General features: G+C 36.3%; 2 protein-coding genes across 2 annotated transcripts; both read left to right on the forward strand.

Annotated features, from left to right (window-relative positions):
- Positions 1 to 2,517: 2,517 nt before the first annotated feature.
- LOC141435070 (carboxypeptidase B-like) lies at positions 2,518 to 13,047 on the forward strand. The gene is made up of 7 exons (XM_074097611.1): positions 2,518 to 2,651; positions 7,803 to 7,854; positions 9,081 to 9,293; positions 10,134 to 10,215; positions 11,106 to 11,256; positions 11,777 to 11,940; positions 12,318 to 13,047. Exons 1-7 carry the CDS (start codon positions 2,624 to 2,626, stop codon positions 12,888 to 12,890), a joined length of 1,263 nt encoding a protein of 420 aa, XP_073953712.1. The 5' UTR covers positions 2,518 to 2,623; the 3' UTR covers positions 12,891 to 13,047.
- A 1,051-nt stretch (positions 13,048 to 14,098) lies between these two features.
- LOC141434628 (carboxypeptidase B-like) lies at positions 14,099 to 21,384 on the forward strand. Its single transcript, XM_074097054.1, has 7 exons — positions 14,099 to 14,205; positions 14,512 to 14,563; positions 15,558 to 15,770; positions 16,074 to 16,146; positions 17,286 to 17,436; positions 19,079 to 19,242; positions 20,395 to 21,384. The coding sequence occupies exons 1-7, from the start codon at positions 14,178 to 14,180 to the stop codon at positions 20,965 to 20,967; spliced, it is 1,254 nt and encodes a 417-aa protein (XP_073953155.1). The 5' UTR covers positions 14,099 to 14,177; the 3' UTR covers positions 20,968 to 21,384.
- Positions 21,385 to 21,486: the final 102 nt, after the last annotated feature.

Below are 21,486 nucleotides of genomic sequence, written 5' to 3' on the forward strand. Positions count from 1 at the left end.
TAATCCACTGGTTGAGAGGCCATAGGTTAAACCACGACGCTGCCACGGCTTTTTCATCAAAGCTAACATAAAAGCTGGTAAAATCTTTAATGAATACAAGTGTCATATTGTATCGCACTGCGCTATATGGCCCTAAGTCACGTGGTAAGAAAGTAGGTGAAGATTACCAATGACTCAGTAGTTCTACATACAAACAAAGACGAAATCTTCCGCGACTTAATTTCAAATGACATTGACCCAGAGACGTTTCGATAACGGCTCTAGGAGGCTTATTCTCAGTTTGGAGGTATCGTTAGCTTGAGATATTTACATTGCTATAAATGTAAGATTTACCGTCTCTATTTTAATGAACACGCTCTCAGTGGTGTGAGACAAGCCAGTATGAAGACGAGACTTTGGCGATATATCGCCATTGGGCGTCATATCGATATAGGGCTATAGCCTTCTGTGGTTAGAGAACCTGACTATGAAACTTGATGTCCCGGGTCCAAACCCCAGTCGTGGCAGACATTACACGTAAAAAAATACGAATGTTTGTTCTTGTTCTTAAGTCTTGAGTGTTTAATATGTATTTAAGTATGTTTATCCGTTGCCCACCCATAACATGCTTTGCTTGCTTTGGGACTAGCTCAATTTATGTGAAGTGTCCCATGGTATTTATTATTTATGCGTATTAATCGTGAGATACAGTTTGTCATGTTTTACAAAAACAAAAAGTTACATTTTGAGGTAAAAATAAAAAATCAATCGGAATCGGCATGAGCTGCTTTTATATTTTCAACCGACTTCAAAAAAGGAGACAATTCGTCTATGTTTTTTTTTGTGTGTTTGTTACGCGATAACTCGCCAATTGCGGGCCAAATTTCAAAATTCTTTTTGTTCTAAAGGATATAGGTACTTCCGAGGTGGTCCTATTGACACCAAGTTAGGATCTGATGATGGGATCTTAGAAAAATCGAGGACAACCCTCGAATTCTTTAAGCACACTTACAGCGATTTTGGCATTTTTAACACCAAGTCAAGTATTCAGAAAGTATCATTTAGTGAACTGGGAAAAGAAGACCGTAGAAACCGGTACTCTGTTATGAAATAATATAACTATGCCATGTTTGAGCTTAATGGAATCCTTGTGGGATGTACTTTGGCTACAAATTACTAAAAACCAAGAATAACAAATTTAAACTAAAACATGGACCCGACTTCGAAAAACCTTGAAAATAATTTTCTACTAGTTTGAAGTCGGTGCCTCAGCACGAGCCAGCAGGAGTGATTGAAGCCCAATATACTCGTATAGTTGTAGGTGAGGTGGACGATTATAGGTCCACTCCTGCTAGGTCGTGCTAAGGCACCGACTTCAGACTGGTAGAAAATTATTTTCATGGTTTTTGTAGTCGGTTCTATTATTTGTTATAGTTTTTTTTTGTTTTAAAGAAGTCGAAAAGTAAAGTACCGTAACCATTTAGGTTACATTACTATTTGCTTGCCTTTCTGACCATACTAGTACAAGAATATTCCGCTATCATAATACCAACTTGAAAAATTGGCAACGGAATCCTTTGACCCGACTTTGACCTAAATGTATCAAAGTAAATGCGATGATAACTATCAAAGTCAAGATTTCTATGATACAAGTACAGTCACCGTTAATCGTTATCATACATGCCATTAGCGATAAATAAATAAGTCCCATTTAACCGAGTCGAACCCATAAAAGTGCAAGGCTATTAAAAAATTGCATGCTAATTACCTAAACATGGAAACCAAAGTCGATAAAAATATGATTTCGGTTTCTTCGGTTTAATTAAACGATTTGCTACGCATTTTAACACGATATGCCCTGAACTACGTTCTGACTATCGAACAACTTGTTCCTACCTTGTATTTAATTTGTCTGAACATTTTCGGATCGAGAAACAGACGATAAACGTGTGAACGTTGATGACTTTGTTCTTTAGAAAATGATAATGCATGCTCTAAATTTACTATGGACGTTTCTGTCATTATGGCAATGGCTGAGGTTGACGTTATTTTTTTCAACCTGATCTTTCAGACAAGCCAGGAGATGCGAGACAAATTAGAAAAAGTTAAAGACTTGTAGGCGCATCTATTGATGCCCGTTCCAATCTTTATCATTGGGAATGAAGTTATTGCCGGCATTAATTCCGGAAGTCAATTCAAAACCACAGAGAATCACCGCAACATAAAAACTGGCGAAATAATTGCATCAAAAGACTTTTAATCGGATAAATTTAAGGTCTGGGCAAATCCAGGAAACGTTAGGCTCATACCACTATATTTTCTTAGGTCTGCCTTTATTCGTTTGGTCATCCCCCGAAACCCACTGGGCAACATGGGCCAATACTTGGCCTATAAAAAAAAAAACGAAATCAATTCATAATTGGAACATAGGCTCGTCTACAGATTATCCGATCCGAGTGATCCGACAACCGTCCTCGTTCGTTCCTTACGGTTGTTTGTGGGCCGGTTGCGTGCGCTCGCGCAGTCCGCACCGGTACTGCGCGCGCGCCGCACGCCTCTCCTGCGCACGTAATCGACTATAAACGGTTAATTCGATTTTTAAATCGATTTACGTGCATTTGGCGGTTTAATTGGCAAATTTGTAATGGCGAGGTGGCTCGTGATCGCGATTGGTGAGTGTGTATGAATTGATTGCTTTAAATTTAAATAGGTGTTGTAAATACTTACATTAACTTTTCAACAAGCTCAAGAGATAGAGCAACGAGCATGTAGATATCTCACTGTTTGTAAGTTTTGTTTGTTTATTTATTTTTATACAAAAGTTTACATCCATACGTGTACACTCACCAGCACGAATATGTGACACAATAAAGAGTGAATAAATATCTGATACGATTCAATTACGGTAGATCGTGTCAGATATTTTGGCACTCTTCGTAGTGTCAGATGTTAATGCAAGTGACTGTAAATAGCAATGCAAAAACGCGACCACAAGGGATGTGGTCTAATTTAATTTGTATTATATACGAGGAGTGTGAAATTAATACTGGAATAAAAATATCACCCTTGATAGTATTAATAAGTAAACAAAACAAGAAGTGTACGGTCACAAAAGAAGTTGGAAAACTTTGCTTGCGTATTTTTGGCACTATTTATAAGGGTTTTACCAGAAGAAAAACATTAAGAGCATATTTTACCATAAATTTTACCATTACCATTAATTCCAACTATTATTGTTTTATAGGATTACCGCAGTTTTGAAATTTTAAAAACCTAAATGCAATCATTATTTCCTCGTATACCACTGTGTACTTTATAAAGTTATATGCCTCGAATGGAATAAATAAATCAAAAGTGTTATTTTTTGAGATACCTATTACCTTAAGTGGACAGTGTCGTCAATATTTGTACATATTCTTAACAAATATCATTTTATGTGAGTGAGTCTCACGGTAGTTTTATGTTCAAAATTCTTAACAAAGTCTAAAGACTCTATAACGAAATCACTTTATCAATTAGTCCAATGAATTTTTGTACTTATTGTGTATGCAGTATGTTGGTTGACTTATGCTCATCCAGCAAGGAAGTACGGTCAGTATAACCAACACTGGTAAGGCAACACCATGGATTAGCGTTTATTTATGCTCTCTGATTCAGCCACATTGAGTCAGGGTGTTTACACCAACAACATCCTGCTTTCACTACGTACAGACTTGGAAGAAGTTCTCAGAATTTTAAGAAATGACTCTCGCTGTTTGTCTTTTAATTTTAAGTTTTCACTGTATTTGTTAGTGTAATTTATCTACTGGATTTTGTACTGGAAATTATCGTACCGCATTGTAGTACAGATGTTTGAATAAATATATACCTATGCATATAATTAATCAAGTGGATGCTAGTGGCGAGTTGTCTTTCACGTAGAGTTTGTGCGGATTGGCCTTTCACAACATGGAATTTCCGGCTGATGATGATGATGAAATTAATGAAGTGAAAATCCTTGGAATTTTTGTAATTCGCCGATTCAAAAAAGAGTGGAGTGTTTGTGCTTGATGACGATTATAACATTTTTTATCAATATGTTAAATTTTAATATGGAACTTAGTGGAAGTGTCAAGTTTGGGGGGGGTTCCCGACTTTTAGTGGTTGGTTATTTACTTTTTTATTGCAAGTTTGACGCTATGTGTATCGCGATGGTTCTTAGAGACATAGGTGCTTTGGTGGCATAAGTGCTTTGGTGTCAGCCGTGGTGGCCGAGTGGTTTGACCTATGGCCTCTCAAGCAGAGGATCGTGGGTTCAAACCCCGGCCAACCTCTGAGTTTCTTCGAAATTCATGTGCGAAATTACATTTGAAATTTACCACGAGCTTTACGGTGAAGGAAAACATCGTGAGGAAACCTGCACAAACCTGCGAAGCAATTCAATGGTGTGTGTGAAGTTCCCAATCCGCACTGAGCCGCGTGGGAACTACGGCCCAAGCCCTCTCATTCGGAGAGGAGGCCTGTGCCCAGCAGTGGGACGTATATAGGCTGGGAATGAGGTGCTTAGATTAATTTGGAATGTAGAACCACCAAAAATGTTGTGTTGAAAAATAAAATTTATTTCAAGCTTGATTTTTATAATGTTAATAACAGTACACTTCTAATATTTAAATAGATTATAGTGTTTACTAGCCTATTACCCGCGACTCCGTCCGCGTACAATTCGGTTTTCACTATCCGCTGGAACTATGAAATTTTCCGGGATAAAAGCTATCCTTTGTCCTCCCCCGGGACTCAAACTATCTGGTATACTAAATTTCATCTAAATCAGTTCAGCGGTTTAGACGTGATAAAGTAAAGAACAAACAAACAAACAAACAAACAGACTTACAAACTTTCGCATTTATTATATTTGTGGGATTATAAATTACAACAGCAGTATTCCATCTAGTTAGTATCTAGTTTCTTGCGGCGCATTTTCTTAGTAATTTTATTAATATGAAGACGTATGTTTTGAGTTTTCAATTAGATTATTAGACGAAGAAATCCGACACGGACTATGACACCATATGCCGTAACGGCCATAGGAAATATATAGCTATTACATTTCTCTAGAAAAGACATGGAACGCAAACTTTATTTTTCAACAGATATTGATGATTATTACGTTTTTTTTTTCTAGTTTTGAATCACGTTAAAGTATATAAAAGGAAATTTCAGTTTGAGTGGAAACTTAGTAAACGATAGTATCTAAGTCATTCATAAAGCAGAACTGTCACAATCATCGTATATAATGAGTACCGACGCATAACTGCGTGTTTATAGTCGACAAATGATTACCTACTAATAACAATTCAGTTCATGATGTAAAACGATTATGATGACAATAATGTGAACATTTCAATGCCTCCTCTCTCATCAATTTCATCATACGCTATGGAAAGTGTGAATTCAGTAGCACTTTCGAAATATCACTCAAAAAAGTATGAAAATAGCACTTGTGCTTATTTTGCGGCAAAACGAAGTTAATTGTGACTTAGGTATCTCATGCTTTAGTGATCATGATTTGAACTATATTTGTCAGCTGCATTGATGATTTAGAATTTTGCAAGGAATTTTAACTAAAGACCTGGGAGACGTATTTTCAATTTTTTTTCTTACTTTCCTTATCCAAAAATTTTAAGACCATGATTCCGCGTTTGAGCCACAACTAATATCTATTGAAAACATTTCGATATTATGATTAAATAATCATAAATCCGTTTGAGATGGGTCGATCAAAGGGAGTTGTAACATCAATCACGGAATTGGTCCAGAGTGAAGCCGCATCCAGATTGCGTTGGCTGTAAAAGAGCTTGGGCTGTGTCACAGTGTTACGAGTGCAGTAGAACCGTCTGTTTTTGTTAATATTATTAACAACGGATGTTAATATATAAACTGTATTCGAAAACGTGCGCAATCAGTGACAGTAACTATTTAAGGACACTATCAACGTAATTTTATTACTTGGTTTATTAATATGGGGACCCTGACTTTTCGCCGAAAATATTTTTCCCAAATGATTGAAATGGACGAACGTTTTTTTCTAAAACTGTAAACTATTCAAGATTTACTTGAGGACTATCCTGCAGAATCCTATAGGTTAGGTTTGGTTAGTTTCATAAAATGCCTCGTTGAGTTTCTTGCCGGATTCTTCTCAGCAGAGGTTTTTCCAAACCGGTGGTAGATTTTTTTTTGACATTCATAAGTGCTTGTTATAGCCTAAATTGAATAAAGATATTTTGACTTTGACTTTGACTTTGAAAAATCCTCAAGTACTTTACAATTTCAAAAAAAATAATCTTTCATATGAAACAGTTGGGATTTTTTTTTGACAATTCTCAGCCCGGACTCCGGTCGTTCAGTTCATCTTAATTCAGTTATTATATTTTTTTGTATCTTCTTACTTGCCTAGTCTTGACCATAGGATAATGTTTATAAATCCCAATACGATGCTTGAGATCTCGGCTTCGATCCGTGGTTGTGGCAGATGTTATGTATAGTAATACAGGATATTATATCCTTTCTATGGTACCTATATTAGTACAAACTTTGCTTGCTTTGAAACTAGTCCGATGGGTGTCTCAACTGTCTCAAAATACCTATTTTGTATGTAATTAGGTATAATAAATCTAAACATGCAATCCAACGAGTAGATATGATAGGAAATGTAATAAAATTAAATTTTAAGTAGGTACTGTCTTTGCTTAAAACAAATCTGTGAGAAAATACTGAAGCTCTCAGTATGTATGTAAGTAAGGAGCATTGGTTGGTTGAATAATAGGTAAAGGTATACCGTAGGTGACAGGCTAGCAACCTGTCACTATTGTACCGTTTTTGTCAAACTTAAAACCTTAAATAGCTAAAAGTGGCTCCGAAACGCAAACGTTTCGTGTGCTCTGCCTACCCCATTTGGGAATACAGGCGTGATGTTTGTGTGTGTGTGTAAGAAGCATTGGTGAGCGTTTTTAAAGAAAGATGGGGAAATAATTACATCAATAAACTTTCCTTCACTATTATTTTTTCCCTTCAAATGAAGTCGAACGCGTCACTCAAGAGCGCCGCCATAACCAATTACAAACCTAACCCTCTGCTTTATTTGCCTTACGGCAGGGCTGTTCAATTACGTGAAGCCAGGCAAACACGATGAATGTCGCCACAAATTAAAAACTCGTTTGCCACAAACAATCTGTCCCGGCTGCGGCACAAATATCGTGGCTCGACGTTTAATGGAAGCCCTTAAATGTTACTACCCCGCTTCTTAGCCGAGCAATGCTGGTCGCCAATCAAACATGGTTTTAGGGTATCAGTGGCAAAAGTTAGGTACTTGAGAGACGGACTCTTCAAAATCAATTTGTTGCCCAATCGCGGTTGTCTGTCAATTTAAAGTTATAAGAAAATATCGAACTTATATAAGGGAATTTACGGGATTGTCACAAGAAGAGAGCAGCTTAGTAAACGACTGTTATTAAGCAATCTATAGGTGTGAATGGTGTGATAGATACACATGGCGATCCGAGTAAAAAATGTTGTACGTTATGTGCGTAATTTTTATGTTTAAATACCGTATAATGGGGTACTAGATGACATGACATGGGATAACACGTTTCTTTTTTTTCTACTTTTACTAATATATTTTTTTTCTCATCTACATATACGGAACCCATTTATATACATCGTCATTTTTCCAGTAATTTTATAATAGGAAAAAATACTGCCTCACCATTTCATCTCCATACTTTACTTTACTTAAGTAGGCTTTTTTTTTGTATAAATTGCTCAATTGAATTGTTATTATTTTTTAGGTCTTCTTGGACTGTGCTGGCCAATTGGTTGCGGGGACAGCAAATATGATAAGTAAGTGTATGACATCATTACACGAGTTTGTGAGTACGAGTACAAAACCAACGCCACGTGGAAAAGACACTTTTTCTTTTATTCTGAGTGATCGATTTGTAACTAAAGATTACCCTTTTTTGTGAAATACCTAAGGTGAAAAAATCAATATTTACAGAAATATACTTAAGTAATAGTTGCAGTATAGGTAGAATTGTGCGTTGTGAATCTCCTGAATAATAACATTCGCACCTTTGATAGTACAAGGGCATAATTGTCTTCCTTTTTTATTATTAGAGGGAGGAAAACGAGCAAGTGGGTCATCTGATGGGAGAGTCATTGGTCCGTTGCCGGCCCTTAAGAAAGCATAAGCTCTTTTCTTGAAAGCCCCGATGTCATAGATGTCAGGAAACACTGCTGACGGAACTGTCTCGAAATTGAACTATATTATAGCGTCAGAATCATTTACTATGATGATGATGACGTTTGTTTCTTCGTGTCAAATCTGACAAGTCGAATTCCACCCATAATAAGCTGATCAGATCTTGAAATTAAGCACAATTATGTAGTTTGGATGACAATACAAGTACTGTCAACAAAAAGCTTGTTTATTTTTTTTTCAGTTTCAGTCATTCTGCATACTTACTTACGTATTATTCTAAATTTAAAATGACGTTTCCTTTAGTCCTATTATCATCGTGGCCTTGCATATAAGTACCTACCTGTACGATATTCCTACGGCTCCAAACGACTTACCGCTACTGTCCATCCACCGCCTCGGGTTCTAAGGGCTTAGCAAAAGGTCCAGGGGCTGTCTTCGGGCTGAATATAGCGTACACAGGGGTCCAAGGGCTCTGGTAAACGTATCGTCCAAGGGGAAAGAGTCCTCACAACGCACACACGGCACAGGAATATTTTTTATGTGTTTGCCACGCTTGCAGCCATTACTTTCGAAGCAAAAACACAACTCTCTCCGTATATTCGCCGGGGGGCGCTGAAGGCGCGCTGGTATTGCCATCCCCAGAGGAATGACGGCTTCCGAAAGGAAGCAGAAAATCGCTAAAAGACCGTAGGGATACCATACACAAAAAAAAGAACGATCTTCCAACTTGTGTTGTTTCATCACATAAACTTATACATACATAAAAATACTAACAAAAAAAATTGTGTTCCGGTACGGAACAGTACCTATCTGATTGTTGAACACGGGTGTACTTAATGTATTAAGCTTTTGTTTTTTCTTACAGCTACACTCTTATGCGAATCGTTCCACACAACACACAGCATTTAGAAGAATTAGCTAGATTACATGATGACCCTGAAGGTGTCGAGATCTTGAAGAGGAGTCATGGCTTGAACGACACTACAGATGTGTTGGTGTCGCCGAACAAAAGCGTGTTCCTGGAGGAACTAGTGGCCAAAAGTGGGATGCCAGTTCAATATAAATATAATTATGGCAGGTATGAAAATAACAATAATAAAATATAAATTTTTGTCACCAATACGTGATAGTTTAGCGTTCAAAAGTGAATGAACATTTAAAACAATGCAGTGCTGTAAGCACTTGATTTTGAGCCATCTCTTGCCAGTTCACTCACTCACAACTTTTACTCCAGATTAGGGAAGAGAATCGTTAGTATAAGTACTCAACTCACTAAGGTAGAGCATTTACAATTAACATTTTTACAAGGATTATAGCTTCGTCACTGGTAATGAAAAGAGGGAATGTGGGAGGAAACATAAAATTACAAGAGCGTGTATTTGTGAAATAGAAACTAAAGTGGTTTTAAAAAAATAAGTGATTGTTCTTAATTCTTACTTGGAATTTAATTTTTCCTTATAATTAATTACATCGAATCACTTATTGTATTGTACTAAGTAGCATTTTAGATCCTCTTGAAATTATATTAATGAGCTTTCAAAATTCGACTGGCATTAAAACATTAAGTCGGTACCTACCAAAAACAATGTTGAGAATGCTTATTTTCGCTGATATAATTTTATATGTTTGAAAAGCAATACTTAATTGAAGACTCTTACGGGAAAAGTAGATTTTATGTAGGTTTCTCGCGAAATTTGATAATTGTTTTCAAGAATACATAATCCTTATTCTACAAATACTTGATTATTTTATAAGTAGTAAGAGTTTTTAAGTTTTATTCGATAAATAATTATCTAAACAAAGATACGGGCTACAGTCTATATTAATATTATTATGTTTATAGTTTGACTGAAGCTAGGAATATCATGCATGTTTAACTGAATTAAGTTCTAAAACAGCATCAAATTAATATTTTCAGAGCCTTTGAATCTGTGGAACGCGTGCCCAGAAGACGGACAATGCGTGGCTTCAACCTTTATGGATTTAACTCCTTTGATACTGTACGTATAATAAAATTCATCATCATCATCATGTCAGCCGAAAGACGTCCACTGCTGGACATAGGCCTCCCCCAAGGCTCTCCACTCAGACCGGTCTTGTGCTTTCCGCATCCAACGCCATAAAATTGCTCGACTATATTTTTAAGACGCCCATTACTATTTAACAAGACCCTGTTTTTTTTATTCGACTGGATGGCAAACGAGCAAGTGGGTCTCCTGATGGTAAGAGATCACCACCGCCCATAAACATCTGCAACACCAGGGGGTTACTACTTAACAAGAGTTTACCGGCAGCCTAAAATGAGTTTTTATTATAAAAGTTACATAATTATTTTTTTCTGACTGTACTTGCACGTCATCTTACTTACGTACCAACAATGTTTTTTTTCGTTCTTCCTTTTTACTCTATAATATTGTTTAAGGTTATCTTATTGTTGTGTGTAGGTAGGTACTACCCGTGTGGTGTCGGGTTAGAATTACACCTCTCCATTTCTTCCGTGGATGTCGTTAGAGGCGACTGAGGATATAGGTTTAGGCATATCGTAGGCGATAGGCTAGCAACCTGTCACTATTGTACCGTTTTTGTCAAACTTAAAACCTAAAATTGCTAAAAGTGGCTCCGAAGCGGTAACGATTCGTGTGCTCTGCCTACCCCATTTGGGAATACAGGCATGATGTTTGTGTTGTGTGTGTATCTTATTGTTTTTAATATTGTAATTTATTTTTCTTCGTGTGCTGAATTTTGGCATTTCATTTATTTATTTAATTTTTTTTTTCATTCTTCCTTTTCAAATGTCAAATCAGTTCAGGCACTGAAAATGGGGCGATGTTTGGAATTAGCTGAAGCACTCAGTTTCGATAAGTTTAAAGTGATATACTTATTTTTTTAGATAACAAATTATATAAATGAATTAGGCACGAGAGCGCCCGACATGGTGACAGTTCAAAATGTGGGACAAAGCTACAACGGTCGAAAAATGCAACTTGTTAAGATCTCCACCAACCCGAGAGGTCGGAACCCAGTTATTTTTATAGATGCAGGTAAAGTATTACAAAATGGAAATAATTTATTCCTCATATTATTGAATAAAAATTACTAGACACAAATTAGCCTACTGTCTCATACAATAATATTCAATGAATCGATCCGGACTGACTAAAAAGAACACTTTCTACAGATTGCCTAAGTATTCGAGAAAGCTAGGCATTTAAGTGTAACTAATGACATATGAATTACTAATGGCAAATACCTAATAGTAACTGAAATATACTCAGCGGGAATTTGGCCCTCTCTTCATATAAAATTACCTACAGGTACTGCATACATTTGAGGACTAGATTTTTTGCCGCTCAGTATATTTGATGCATACCGACTAAATGAACGTAAGGATGTTTTTTAAGTTCCCATAGATATCTTAAAATGTTACGTAATTGTGTAATATTTATATTATGCAATGCGCAACAGGCCTCGCCAAAATGCTTAAATGAATTTACTAATTATCATATCTGCGACTGTGTTGTTGCATAAGTATTATATTTACAATTAGCTTTAAATCTTAAGGTATCCACGCACGAGAATGGGTGGCGCCTGCCATGGCGATGTACCTCATCCACAGACTAACGAATGACCCGAAGGCTCGGCAGAGAGAGCTCAACGGCGTCGACTGGTACATATTACCCGTAGTCAACCCTGATGGCTACGAATTCTCGCGCTCTGGAGGATCGGTGAGTATGATCGAACTCCCATTGTTTAAAAAAAAGTAGGTAAGTATAGATAAAAAGCTTAAGAAGATACCTAACCTGCTGTATTTAGTAGTGCACAGAATTGGTATCGGACTGAAGCCATTTTTCGAATATGGGACGTCGACTTATCTATACAGACACGTTACTACTACATAGAACAGGTGATTTTCTCAAGTTTTGTACCTATATATGTGCCTAAAGAGTGCGTCAAGAGGTATTATACCTACAAAAGTAGTTTGTTTTATCGTAGCGAAAATTCTAACCAAATAAATGCTATCTTAATTTTTATTTTCAAATATGTTGAAATTGTAAAGTGGGAACCGTAGATTCGGTGATTGGTCAATGTCTCTGTGTTACAGAACCGTCTTTGGAGAAAAACCAGATCAAAATCTTCACCAAATAATTGCTTTGGAGTTGACGGGAATCGTAATTATGGCTTCAAGTGGGGTGTGAGCGGAGTCTCCAATAATCCTTGCGACCCAGAGACCTATGCAGGATCCCAGCCGTTTTCTGAAGTAGAAACACAGATAGTTCGAAATATAATGATGGAAAACCAACAACGATTAAAACTGTACGTGTCTCTACATTCTTACGGGCAGTACTTGGTATACCCTTGGGGTTACACCGCTGATGTTTTGCCGAGAGATTGGAAGAAGCTACATAATCTCGCGCGTATGGTTTCTGACTCTGTGGTGAGAGCAGGAGGACGCCCGTTTAACGTGATGAGTGCAGGACAGTGGTATCCCGCGGCGGGAGGTAGTGACGACTTTGCATTCGGTGTCGTGGGAGTCCCGTACTCTTATACCATGGAGTTGACGGACGGTTACGAATTCACCTTCCCGGACAAACTTCTACGCGTTGTTCTGCCTCAGTTTTACGACGGTTTTATAACATTTTCTGCACAGATTAAGCGGGAATTTGGTCAATCATGACAAGCCACACAATCCAGCAAGCAAGCGTAGTTGCCGTGATCAGTTAAGAATTAGTGTGCATTTAAATTCAAAAGTCAGACATTTTTTTTTAAATCGTCATAATTCTGAACTGATACGAACAGCAAAGTGAAATCCGAAATAAATGAAAGACTCGAAACATTTTTGTTTTAATTATTAGTATTAAGTCATCCCTTAAATTACCATTGCGAGGTTCGCTTTTGCGAGGTTTTGGCAATAAACAGAAAATGGTGTGAAAACCCCGGACACCCAGTTTTCCTTAGCTTCCAAAATTAGACTTGTAGGTTCGCCCTTCGTGATCATATATTTTTTTATATTCAACTGGATGGCAAACGAGCAAGTGGGTCTCCTGATGGTAAGAGATCTTCACATCCCATAAACATCTGCAGATGCGAGCCAACCTAGAAGCCTAAGATGGGATACCTCAAGTGCCAGTAATTTCACCGGCTGTCTTACTCTCCACGCCATCATATGTCATATGTCATCTGTGTGTAAATATGATCATATGTCTGCAAAACAACCTTATTTTATTTATAATTTGCAACAAATGTTTGCTCCCAACGTCATCCGCGTTGAACAAGAACTTTACATTGTTCTGGAATAAAAAGAAGCTATGCCCGAAGTCGAATTGATTAGATGCTATTAAGACAAAATAGGTTGATGAAATTAAAATGCAAGCAGCTTGAGTTAATGCTATATTAGACTTTAAAATATTGTGAGGACATAATTTATATTTTTCTTTTATGCTACATACTTTTCGTAATATACCAATTAAATCAAGTTTTTTTTTAAATTATGACTATGATGAAAAAGAGGCGGCCAAGAGCGTGCCCGACACGCCTAGTATATGGTTCCGCAACCGAATCACTGTATCAAAAAAAAGTATTCCAACCCCGTAATAAGACCATATCAATGAAATGTATATATGAATAATAATACATATGTACCTATGTATTTATTATTATTAATTTTGCTACAAAAGGTGTAAGTCAATAACAGGTAACTTAATATATTATAGTCGTTCTTTGGTTTTTGCCAATAGGTATTACCTGATAGATGATATTATGGTGTCACTTCGATTGCTAAAATAAAATTGAAGTTGACAAAGAACTGCTGAAAATATTGTAATATTGAATAATAGCTACCTACCTATGAAATTACTTTTCATTATTGGAGTCAGATAACTCTTTGTGGTTATCGTATAAGCTGTTAATTCGACATTTTAATTGATTTACGCACATATTTGGTCTTTTAATAAGCAAATTTGGGATGGCGAGGTGGCTGGTGATCGTATTTTGTAAGTGCGATTGTTTTTTTCCTAATTTCTTAATACAAATATACAAATAACTACAAAACAACAACATATAACATGTATAATAGGTGGGTATATTAAAATCTTACTTGCTGAATTGATTGAACCTTTCAACTGATCAATGATCATTTGTGTTGCTTATGTCAGGATTTATGGATGTACCTACTTACATACCTACACATAATTGCACTTATTTGACGTATAATATAAATATTATTAGTATTATATTATATATCTTTTTAAAATAATAGTTTTAGTGACAGTAAGTTTACCAATTGATTTATTTTTTAGGTTTTGTTGGGATCTATCGGACAATTAATTGCGAGGACAATAAATATGATAAGTATGTTTTTGAAAGTTTACTACAAGACAGTGCAAATTTGGTGAAGTTTGGTATTTCGATGGGTTCTACGTATAAGGGCTTAAGTGTAAAATCGTTACTTTACAGGACGGCCTTTCAAAGTCAAAAACTGTCGTAACTCAGAGATGGTGTATCCGAGACTTAAAATTTGCCACACTTACTAATAGTACTCTGTCCTTCAATCACAAAGAATAAATTTTAATAAAATATTTCTTCATTAAAAGTTATTGTACAAACGCCCATATACGTGAATTTCCGGGAAAATAAACTTGTGTACAAAAATACAGTAAAAAGATCTATGTGGTACTTTGGCTCATATACGTGTACAACTTTAAAATCTTTGGTAAAAAATACGTTACCCAAGATACTTGGGGAAATAAAAAAAAGGAATACAATCACATTAAGATGTAGCATTGAAGTAGCCGCGTTCCGCTTGACGTAAAAGTACCTAAAAATGGTAGTTATGCCCACGAATTAAAAAAAAACACCCGGGGTTTACCGCGTAAAAGTATCAAACGTACGTTTAGCCCTTTTACGTTAAAATTGCATCTAGTTCGGCCGTTTTACTTCAATGATAACACGAAAAATAATTGAATAACATTTTTTTTTAATCCACTATATAAATATATATAGTTTATAGATACCGATAACGCACAAAACCCAAAATTGAAAAAAAACACTGGCCCTTATACATAGGACCCATCGATTTCATGATCTTGATTGGTATTTCATAACCTTCTTGGCTGGCGACCCAGATTATAAATATAATTGAAGCCCTAACCCTAAAACTACCGCTGAAATTGGCGTCATTATAAGATATATATAAAAAAAGCTTTTATTAACATATTTTATAACTAGAGGATTCTCGCGATCTATCTAATACCGCCAGCGACCCGAATTTGGGAACTGGAAAGTTGTAAAGTTTTTTAAAATTCATCACAGTGGCAGAATTCTTAATGCTTTGATTTGTTTTAAGCTACACACTCATGAAAATCGCTCCGCAAAGCTATCATCAACTGGCGAAGTTGGTCAAATTAAAACATGACCCTGAAGGAATTGAGATTCTAAAGAGGAGTCGTGGGCTAAATCGCACTACGGACGTACTGGTTGCCCCGCACAAGCGACGGTTTCTGGAACAATTTGTTAGCAAGCATGGCATGCCAGTGCAATATAAATATAATTATGGCAGGTAATTTAGTTTTTGTAGCAATTTAGTATTTACAAAGAAACTTACTGCATTGCTCGATGTCACTTAGATATCGAAATACGCTCATTCTGGCGTCAGTTCAGTTCATAATTCTGGTATTCTGTCATTCAAAATGAATTGTCTTGTCTGCACTTCAATATCATGTGAGAATCATCTACATTGCTGGTCAATTTTGAATACAAATTACACTTCTTTTGTCATTCTTTTTTTAGATATACCTACTTGAAATCTGTAGTCTGTTTAGAGTTTGATTTTAAATTAATCAAAACTATTAAAAACTTTCAGACATTTTGAGTCTGTACCCAAAAGTAGCCTAAGGAGTGGCTTCAACGTTTATGGCTTCAATTCCTACGATGACGTACGTATTTTATGCATAACTACTACCATTCACGGGATTTAATCATACAGCAAAATACGTTCTAAAATTAGCTCTACGTTTCAGTCATACTGTAGCGGCCGGTATCAAGTTCGTTTAGCCGTGCAAACTACCCGCACTTAATCTGGATTTTGTACCGACATCCTATCATCACGATTTTATTTAAACAGTATTAAGTTGTGTGATTAAGTCCCTTTTTAACTCTTTCAATTAACCTTTGTCTAAGTCACCGCAATAAAGCAGGTACCTACTTAATCGGGAGGAGCTCGGATTGGAATAGAGTCGGACTGGCGGCGCACTGAGGAAAAATAAATATAAATACCCATATACATATGTATTTATATCCATATACATTTATAAATGTACCAATTAAAATATACACTACAAATTAGCTGAGCCCTGATTAAGCAAAAAGTGTGAAGTGTGAGGGCATTTTATATTGATTGGTTCTTGATTACACATTTTCCATAAATTTCGGCTGTCTTCTGTTCTCGAGGTACCTAATAGCCCTGTGATAGACAGATAGATAGACGGACAGTGTATTGACATTAATAGGTTTCCGTTTATTAAACTTCGGGTACAGAACCATGAAAACATATTGTCCTGTAAATTACAGTTCTAAGACTACAAATATCCTCCTCTTTTATAAAGGACTTATTGTAATTTTAAATCAAACTCTATTATAAATGACTAAGTTTTATGATCATAAATAGAAAATTTGAGTTGGGCGTTAGGAGGATCCTTCGTGATAATGATACGTATCCTTAGTGATAAGGAAAAAATAATCCTTTGTACATATATTTCTAATTCACTATGGCTACTTTAATGCATAGGTACACATTGTACTAAGAGTAAGAATAATTTTTATTTATCTAAAAATGATCACTATTACTATATACCAGATGTATCTGGTGAGTACCAAACTAGGCTGAGCCAGTATCTTGGCACAAAACTGAGTTAGTTTACAATTTTCTCAATTTTATTTATATACACATATATAGCCATCTATAAGTCTTAAAACTTACTTGCAAACATTACTAATGTAAATAAAACAAAAAGTAAAGAAACGCAAGCAGACGAACATTACAAGTAACTGATAGTTAATTCTTTTGATTTTCAAGATAACGTCCCGTATTCATATGTTGGCCGCTAAGATGCCCCAGCTCATCTCGATCCAGTTCGTGGGACATTCCTACGAGAAACGAAAGATGAACCTCGTCAAGATCTCGACTAACCCAAGTGGTCGTAACCCTATCATTTTCATTGACGCAGGTTTGTAAATAACGATATGACATATAACATGGGCAATATAAAGTTTGAGGCCAAAAGAAGACCTCAAAGCTAATTTTTGTACATAAACGTTCCTTGGAGTCACAGAAGTCTCTTGTCTGTTCGCGTCTTCCTCTACCCCCTCAAATACATAGTTTTTTTTTATTTAAAAGATTAGCATTACATAAAAATAGTTAAATACGAATATAGAAGTGGTTAATTAAATGATACGAGGCCAATTAGAGGCATGTAGAAGACAGTGGACAATGAACCGAAAGTAAGATAACTCTTGTCTTGCTAGAAGTGAAAAAAAAACAAATCGTCTCCGAAGATACTCGAAATGTCTAAAAAACTAATCTACTGACAGATTTTACATTACATTACAACGTTTTCAAAAGAGTTATATAAGTACCTTTACAAAGTCGTTTAAGATTCCTTTAGCACAATTTTTTCCACCAATTGAATTATCTAAGTACTAGAATTGAGTGCATACCGTATTTAATACTCAATCATTTACAATAATTTCATCTTTTAAACTTTCGTGATTCTCACTCATAGTCAAAAATACCATAAACGGAACATATCACGCTATTTTTCACGAGTAATATTTACCTCGACGTTTCGGCAACATTACAGTTGCCGTGGTCACGAGTAGACTGAAGTGTGGGGTGTCAAGTCTGCCTAGCAGCGCGAGTTCTTCGAACTACCCGCACTTGATCACTAATAGTACCGGCACTCGTATCACGAACTACCCGCACTTGGTCACTTTTATCCCACACTTCAGTCTACTCGTGACCACGGCAACTGTAACGTTGCTGAAACGTCGAGGTAAATATTACTCGTGTAAAAATAGCGTGATAAGTTCCGTTTATGGTATTTTTGACTATGAATATTAATTTCATCATTGAAATGATGGATGATAGTTAGGTAGCGTTACCACCAGAGATGTGCGAGGATACTTTACGAGGAATTTTGTCATGAACCAGTTGAATTGCATCATTTACATTTACTTAGGTATTCTCGCTCCACCGACGTGTTTCCATTAGAGATGCGCTGAGCGAATAAATTAAGCGTTTCTATTGGTTCACATCAAACGAAATGCAGCCTTAAACATTTTTTTGTAGAATGTTCATGGCTTGATTATTCCAGTTTATATAATAGTAGGAAAGATTAGGAATAACAGTTCAGAGAGGTAATGCTGCCAGTGTCTTGGGGTCAATGCCTGTTCACGTCGCAATAAAATAACAAATCAACTAATTAACAAGATTTAAGTAGTTATAAGAAAACTAACCCAAACATAAACCTAATGAGATAATTCTCAACAACTAGTTGCACAGTGATCCGATAGATGGCGCTGTGCGTCAGTTAAATCGCGCAAGTGTTATGCTAACCTGCAATCTATAAGTGGTTCGCCTGTTGTTGAATAAATTGTACTCTGGCAAGCAACCTTTCTAGTGGTTTGATTTACACCCAAACACTACGAGGCCGCCTTATGAAGAGTACGAACGTGTACAATGCCTGAGGCAGAAAATTTGGATGACGTTTTTATTGTGTAACATAGTTTAGTTTATAAATAGTTTTAGTTTTGGATGTTAGATAGTATTTATTGTTTATATAATTACCTTGTATTCATTGTATCCGGTAGGTATCCACGCTCGAGAATGGGTGGCACCAGCCATGGCTGTCTACATTATCCATAGGCTCATAAAAGATCCCAAGGCTTTGAAGAGAGAGCTCAACGGCGTCGACTGGTACATCTTACCCGTAGTCAATCCTGATGGCTACGAGTTTTCTCGTGGTAAAAAATCTGTAAGTATGAACATTACAAAGTTCTTACTGTGATTTATCTCTTTATATTTATTTACCTAGAATGATAGGTAGGTATTGTAATCCCAGCAAAACTGTTGATAGGTTGCTAGCATGTAATAATTTGAAGTATTGAATTAAGCTATTGCTCCATATAAAATCAATAACATTAGGAGCCTCACCTACCCTTTCCTTTAATAAACACCAGACACTTAAGGGATAGTGGCAAATATGTTGCTATCTTCATTTTTTTTAATTATCAAATAACTACTAATAATTCTCAAGCAAACTTAGCAGTTATAGTTTTCCTTAGAAAGTTTGATATACTTACTTTTTAATTTTTAAACTCACTTTTTGTCTGTCCCTGACTGAATGCTCCTCTCATCCACTCAAAGGTTGACTGGTAGAGATCCCTTAAAGGGATAAGTTCGCCTTTGTACATGTATTTCATTGTTTGTCATCTGTGTTTGTTTACTTATTTTGTACAATAAAGAGTTTACATACATACTTACTAACATCCTGATTTCAATGATTTTAATGAAAATTTGCACTTTAAAGTTGAATATTTCGCAAAAAACAATAAATCGAAAAATCGTCTTAGCGAACCCCTAATGGTTTTAAAAGACCTATCCAACGATACCCCACACTATAGGGTTGGATGAGAAAAAAAAACACCCCGCTTTACGTCTATGGTAGCCTAAAAACATTTTTTTAAATTTTTTATTGTACCATTTTGTTGGCATAGTTTACATATATATCCGTGCAAAATTACAGCTTTCTAGCATTGATAGTCCCTGAGCAAAGCCGCGGACGGACGGACAGACAGACAGACAGACATGGCGAAACTATAGGGGTTCCGTTTTTGCCATTATGGCGCCGGAACCCTAAAAATAAAATGTCTGAGTGGTACGGCGGCAAATATCTTGCCGTTACCCACTAAAGGGTTAAAGAGTATGATTAAAACTCCGTTTTTAGGGTATGATAGTCCCAAATAGTAATGTTCTAACCATTGGCGTGCAGAGAGGGTGGGCAGCGCTAACAGCTGCCCCCGCACGGCACGCACCCGCCTCCATTAGCTGCCCCAGATTTGAAGTAACGTCCACCTACGTTATGGTCTCCTTGAACACCAATGCAACTAAAAATATTTGTCTTTAGAACCGTCTATGGAGAAAAACGAGATCAAAACATACAAAAAAAGATTGCTATGGAGTGGACGGCAACCGCAACTACGGATTTGAGTGGGGCGGCAAAGGGACATCCAAAGATCCTTGTGACCAGGAAATCTACGCAGGGCCCAAAGCTTTCTCTGAAAACGAAACGCAGGCAGTAGCAAAAATTATGAACGCGTACAAAGAACGGATCAAACTCTACGTGTCCATACATTCATATGGGGCTTACTTGGTGTACCCTTGGGGTTTCACGGCTGATATTTTGCCAGAAAATTGGATAAGGATGCATAACTTAGCGCGTATGGTATCTGACTCTGTGGTGAGAGCGGGAGGTCCCGCGTTCGAAGTTATGAGCGCTGGTCAGTGGTACCCCGCAGCAGGAGGTAGTGACGATTACGCGTTGGCTGTGATGGGGATCCCCTACTCCTATACCATGGAGTTGACAAAAAATTTCGAGTTCACCTTCCCAGAGGAACTACTAGAAACCGTCCTGCCTCAATACTACGACGGTTTCATTACATTCTCCATACAAATCAAAAGGGAATTTGGTTCAAATTAAGAGTACAAAACAGTTTAACACGGTCAATAAGTCACAGTTGCGGAGAGAATTAAATTTATGGTTGTTTAAATTTATTTATGTTTTGATATTAAATCAAAATTTGACAGCCTTTCTATAACATTAAAATTAAATGTAAAATTTTAGTTTTGATTAAAATATGGTACAATTCACAACGTAAAAAATATTTCTCACTATTCATGGTTATGAACCACAATACAAATAAAAATTAAGATATTTTGACAGTTAAAGTTCCTAATTTAACTAGTAGCTTAAAGTAAATGATTTCATTTCACATATAAAAATAGTTCTATTTCATATTCGACCTACTTTAAGCTTTTTACGTTAACGCCATAGACAAAGCAACAACGTGTTCTGATGATACATGAAAACGCAATAAATAAATAAATAATCTTGATGTAATTATCAAACAACAAAGCATGTCAACAATTATAATTATAATATTATAATATCTATTACAGCAATCAATTGTCCTTTGTTTTTTTTTTGTCATGTGGTCTT

This window comes from Choristoneura fumiferana, chromosome 14 (genome assembly GCF_025370935.1).
Source record: "Choristoneura fumiferana chromosome 14, NRCan_CFum_1, whole genome shotgun sequence".
In the NCBI taxonomy this organism is placed as follows: domain Eukaryota; kingdom Metazoa; phylum Arthropoda; class Insecta; order Lepidoptera; family Tortricidae; genus Choristoneura; species Choristoneura fumiferana.